General features: G+C 37.4%; 1 protein-coding gene across 1 annotated transcript; it reads left to right on the top strand.

Moving 5' to 3' along the window:
* On the top strand, positions 3895-4490 carry LOC109224472 (uncharacterized mitochondrial protein AtMg00240-like). The gene is made up of 2 exons (XM_019389049.1): positions 3895-4317; positions 4470-4490. Exons 1-2 carry the CDS (start codon positions 3895-3897, stop codon positions 4488-4490), a joined length of 444 nt encoding a protein of 147 aa, XP_019244594.1.

Raw genomic sequence — 5843 nt, forward strand, 5'->3', positions numbered from 1 at the left:
AGATTCAATCGAATGGACTACAAAGAACCTCAAGTTCTAGTTCAGTCAAGACTGATCAGAACGTTCCTGTTAGAAAGAAAATAGCGTGTTCCTTTTGTGGTAAAAATGGTCATAGCACTAACAATTGCAAGAACAAAATTAGAGCTGAAAATAATTCTGGCAACTTCAAAAGCTCTTCTTGCACTTACTGTGGTAAAAGAGGTCATACCTCAAATCATTGCAAGTTCAAAAACAACAGGAAATGGATTTGGAGACCAAAATCTTCAAATCAAACTAACTCTCAAAAATCTAACCATTTAGGACCCAAGCAGGCTTGGGTACCTAAAAATAAGAAATCTTGTTTTGCAGGAGCACCGCAAGAAGAATCGAAAAGAAAAATGGTATCTCGACAGCGCGTGTTCTAGACATATGACGGGTGACAAAACAATTGTTCAAATCTACATGTGATGTGGATGAAGTTTACTTAGTAGATGAACTCGGCTACAATCTTCTCAGCATCAGTCAACTATGTGACAATGATTATGAGGTTCGTTTTAAGAAACATGGCTGGTTCATAGAAGACGAATCAGGTAACATCATTCTCTCTGATAATAGGGATAGAAGTGTCTATACTATCAAAAACTTGGAAAACTTTGGGGATCAAATTTGTCTTTCTTCTATAATTGAAGATCCCTGGGTTTGGCATAGAAAACTTGGGCATGCAAGCATACACACCATTCAAAAACTTTCAAAACATGACCTTGTTGTTAGTCTTCCAAAATTGGATTTTTCAAAAGATTATATCTGTGATGCATGTCAATTAGGAAAACAAACTCGATCCTCTTTCAAAGTCAAAAACATTGTTTCAACCTCTAAACCTCTTCAACTGCTGCATATGAATTTATTTGGCCCCACTAGAACTGCTAGTATAGGAGGCAAGAAATATGCTTTTGTTATTGTAGATGATTTCTCTAGATTTACATGGGTCATATTTCTTAGTTGTTGATGCCTTAAAGAATTTTGAAGTTTTCTGTAAGAAGTTTCAACGTGAGAAGGGTTAATACATCTCTACCATCAGGAGTGATCATGGAGGAGAGTTTGAAAGCAGAGTGTTTGAAAATTTCTGCAATGATCAAGGAATCTCCCATAATTCCTCTTCACCAAGATCTCCTCAACAGAATGGTGTAGTAGAGGGGAAAACAGAACCTTGCAGGATATGGCAAGAACCATAATAGTGGAAAACTCTTTACCTCATCAATTCTGGGCAGAAGCTGTAAGTACAGCATGTCATATCATTAACAAGTTTTTCATTCGACCTATACTAAAAAAGACTCCCTATGAACTGTGGAATGGTAAGAAACCAAACATCGGCTACTTCCACCCATTCAGATGAAAATGCTTTGTTCATAACAATGGAAAAGATAATCTGGGTAAGTTTGATCCAAAGAGTGACGAAGGTATATTTCTTGGTTACTCCCCCTCAAGTAGAGCTGACAGAGTTTATAATAAGAGAACCTTATGTATTGAAGAATCTATTCATGTTGTTTTTAATGATACTAGCCCTCACCCAAGGAATGAACATGTTCCTGAAGATGATGAAAAATCTTGTGCTCCAAAGTCTGTTATTGTAGGTAAAGATCATCAAAGTGAGTCAGCTAATCTACAAACTCAACCAGCTGAAGTTGCTCTAGAAGATCTTGACTTATCTCAACCAGATCAGTCGACTGACAAAGAAAAGATCTCTACAGCAAATACTCCAAATGAATGGAAGATCAAATCAGGATATTCTCACAAATTCATTGTAGGAGATCCACAAAAAGGAATAACTACAAGGAGATCTCAAAAGAACAAGTCTCATGTAGCTCTCATTTCTCAAATTGAGCCCAAGAAGGTTGATGAAGCTCTAATAGATTCTCATTGGATCAACGCTATGAAAGAAGAATTAGATCAGTTTGAGATAAACAAAGTTTGGGAATTAGTTCCAAAACCTCAAAACTCCTTTGTTGTTGGGACTAAATGGGTTTTCAGAAATAAATTGGATGAATCAGGCCAAGTCGTTCGAAATAAAGCAAGATTGGTGGCTCAAGGTTACTCTCAACAAGAAGAAATCGACTATGATGAGACCTTTGCACCTGTGGCAAGACTTGAATCCATCCGAATCTTACTTGCCTTTGCCGCTCACAAAGGATTCAAACTATATCAGATGGATGTCAAAAGTGCGTTCCTAAATGGTTATATATCTGAAGAAGTATACGTAAGCAACCCCCTGGGTTTGCAAATGCCACTTTTCCAAACCATGTATACAAGCTGACTAAAGCCCTGTACGGTCTCAAACAAGCTCCGCGAGCATGGTAAAAAAGGTTAAGTTCTTTTCTTCTAAATCAAGGTTTCAAATGAGGTAATATAGATACAACTCTTTTCATTAAGCAATCAAATTCTGGTAATCTCATTACTTAAATTTACGTTGATGACATTATCTTTGGTAGCCCTAACACTGTTCTTTGTGAAGAATTTGCTCTTTCCATAAAAGGTGAATTTGAAATGAGTATGATGGGAGAACTAACTTTCTTCCTTGGACTTCATCAAGCAGCCTCCTAAAGGAATTTTCATCAGCCAAACTAAGTATATGATCGGCTCCAACCCTATACCGCTATAAAATGGCAAAGAGTGGTCGATGCAGCTTTTACCCGAAAGGTCGGGATCGATATCCACATGGAGCTAATATTGGTTGGGAGTTGGGTTTCTATCCAATCTAGCTATGCGTGTTGCTCTTAATTGCACTTCTAACCATGTTTGGATTTGTTTCTATTCTACTTTTAATGCTACTAATTGCTGAAAGTAATCTAAGTACAATGTTTTTGTAGGGTTCTTCTCAATTGATAAAAAGCACTAGGGGAGTGACTTACACCTAGGCGAGTATCTAATGGGGCCTAGAAGTTAGGACAGACTTGTTATATTTGGGATCATGATATAACCTTTGCACACAATTACTCACTCTATACCTCTCGGTAGTTTGAGTAACTTTGCCCTAATTGGCGTTCTCAAGCCCAATTGGGTGTTCAAACAATGCAAGCAAAATTGGCTCAAGTCGGGTATTACTATCTCTAGGTTTAACCCTTTAATTGGGGCTATAAATCTCTTGAATGCACCCCAATTCCTTGTTAGCCTAAATTTCCTAGACTTAGTCTCTCTTTCTCAAGAAGAGTCTAAGTCATAAAGGCACGAATCGGTGTTTGAAACCACCAATTCAACAATTAAAGCATGAATCAAGTTAAATATCATTAACCCATAAACAATTAAGCCCTAAAATTGAAGGCCCATTAAATACCCACAGTTGGGTCACAACCCTAGCTAATGGGTTTAGCTACTCATAATCAAGGTAGAAATCAAAGATGGATATGAAATACAAGCCATAAAAGTTGATTACAAGAATAAAATCTAAGATTAATAGCTAAAGCTGCTCTAAAAGTACTCTAAGTAGTAAAATACGGCTGTTCACGAGCTCCTCAAAACAAAAGATGACCTAAAAATGTGAAAAAGAACTATTTATACACAACTAAAATTTATGGACAAAAATACCCCTACGAAGGTTACGCTGTCAGCGAAATAATAAGCGCCTCAGCGTAAGGACTTCCGCGGCCGCGCAAAATAAGCACGGACCGTGTTTCTTCACTTTTGTGTCTTCACGGTCAGCGCTTTTATCTCAGCTGTGAACTTGTGCAATTTTAACTCCTTCATGAGTTGATTTTGGATTTCTTGCCTCATTTTGACCAAACCCTGCAGACAATCACATTAGGTCAGTTTTCGGAAATACTTTTTACACGTTTTTTATCCAAAACCTAAGCAAAAGAGAGCATAAGATAGGCTAAAATTCATATTTAGCAGTATATCAAGGAGCTTATCAAAAAGTTTGGAATGGAAAATGCTAAGGCTATTGGCACTCCTTTGAGTCCAACTATTGTGCTAGATGAAGACAGAAATGGAAAAATGGTTGATGAAGCCATGTATAGAGGAATGATTGGATCTCTACTTTATTTAACTGCTAGTCGACCAGATATTATATTTAGTGTATGTAAATGTGCTAGATTTCAGTCAGCTCCTAAGGAATCCCATTTGACTGTGGTTAAACGCATAATTAGATATTTAATTGGTACTACTGAATTAGGACTATGGTATGATCATACTAACAATTTCTCCTTGAGAGGCTTTTCAGATGCTGATTTTGCAGGAGGCAAAACTGATAGGAAAAGTACCAGTGGGACATGTCAATTGCTGGGAAATGCCTTAGTATCTTGGCACAGCAAGAAACAAAATTGTGTTGCTCTTTCAACAACTAAGGTAGAATACCTAGCTGTTGGAAGTTGTTGTACACAAATTTTATGGATTATGCATCAACTCCTTGATTATGATTTATGTCTTACTGCCACTCCTATTTTTTGTGACAACACCAGTGCTATCTGCTTATCTAAAAATTCTGTGCATCATTCTAGAGCAAAGCATATAGAAATTAAACATCATTTATTCGTGATCATGTTGCATAAGGTGATATTACATTAGAGTTTATTAACATTGGTTCTCAACTTGTTGATATTTTCACTAAACCTCTTTTAGAAGAAAGATTTTGCATCCTTCGAAAAAAGATTGGCATTTTGCCAAAATTGTAAACCAAATTTTTTTAAAATGGTTAAATTATTTTACACGCTTTCAGTATGTTTTATTTCCTAAATTATCCGTGTACTAATTAATTTTACTGTGGAGGTGTAATTATTACTTGCAGTCATTCAAAACCATCACCTCCGTCTGTATTTGACCCTTCCAGTAACCAAGACGCCCTTTCACTTATCTCAAATCTCTTGTTAAAAACCTTCCATATCCAAATACTCTTCTCAGTATCTACCAAACCACCGATTTCTCGATGGCCAAAAGAAATCCTTCCTCTGCAACTAGACGAAGCCATAGGTTTCAAAAACCTCTCAATACAAAAGAACCTATGGATGTAGAATCATCCATTGACTCAGACTTTCTCAAAACTGACAATGATAGCAGTGCCTCATCTGAAAATCACCCTATCAGCCAGAAAAAGGCCGGAAAAAGACCCATGGAGCAAACCCCCAAAAAGGCTGCATGCAAAAAGGGCAAGGTAGAACGCTTGGATTTTGGTCCAGAAGACAAGCTGATCTTCTATGGCCCCAGTGAAAAGGCAAAGTTTGAGTCCTATAAGTCAAAATCCATGGCTTATGGATGCTTTGTAACTCTCTCTCTTATGCGAAGTGTTCATTGTGATGTAACTGCAATTTTTGATTTTCAGCACCTTTTCGCTCTGTTTGACACTCTTGGAAATTCTGTATATGAAGAACCTGTGAGAATGTTTTATGAAAATCTGTTTGTGAATGATATATGACTTAGAATCTATGGTCTTGGGAACTAGAATTGTGTTGGACTCCTACCAATGTGAAAAAAAATTCTCTGCCAAATTTAGTGGGTATGATGTGTTTGTCCAAAATTCTTGGCCCAAAGACTTTGAAGTGTCTCTTGAAGAAGCAAAAATTTTCTTGTCTGATAACCCTCCTGACATTGGCCCCAAAAAATCTGAAGTTTGAACACCGTGTTTTGGCCCACATGATTGCCACCACTCTCCTTCCCAGGTCTGGGTCCCTAAGTTCTTTGTCCACTAGAGATATCTTTATCCTCTACCGTCTGGTCAACAATAAGCGTCTTGATTGGTTTGTAAGGATTCGTCAGTATATGCTTGAGAGTATCAGGGATATTTCCTCCTCTGCTGCTTGTCTGCCCTATGGTATTCTTATCTCTCTTATCCTGGAAGTTATGAAGGTAGACTTGGCACCCTTCACGCCTAAGCACAT

The sequence above is a fragment of the Nicotiana attenuata genome, chromosome 3, assembly GCF_001879085.1.
Source record: "Nicotiana attenuata strain UT chromosome 3, NIATTr2, whole genome shotgun sequence".
NCBI lineage: Eukaryota > Viridiplantae > Streptophyta > Magnoliopsida > Solanales > Solanaceae > Nicotiana > Nicotiana attenuata.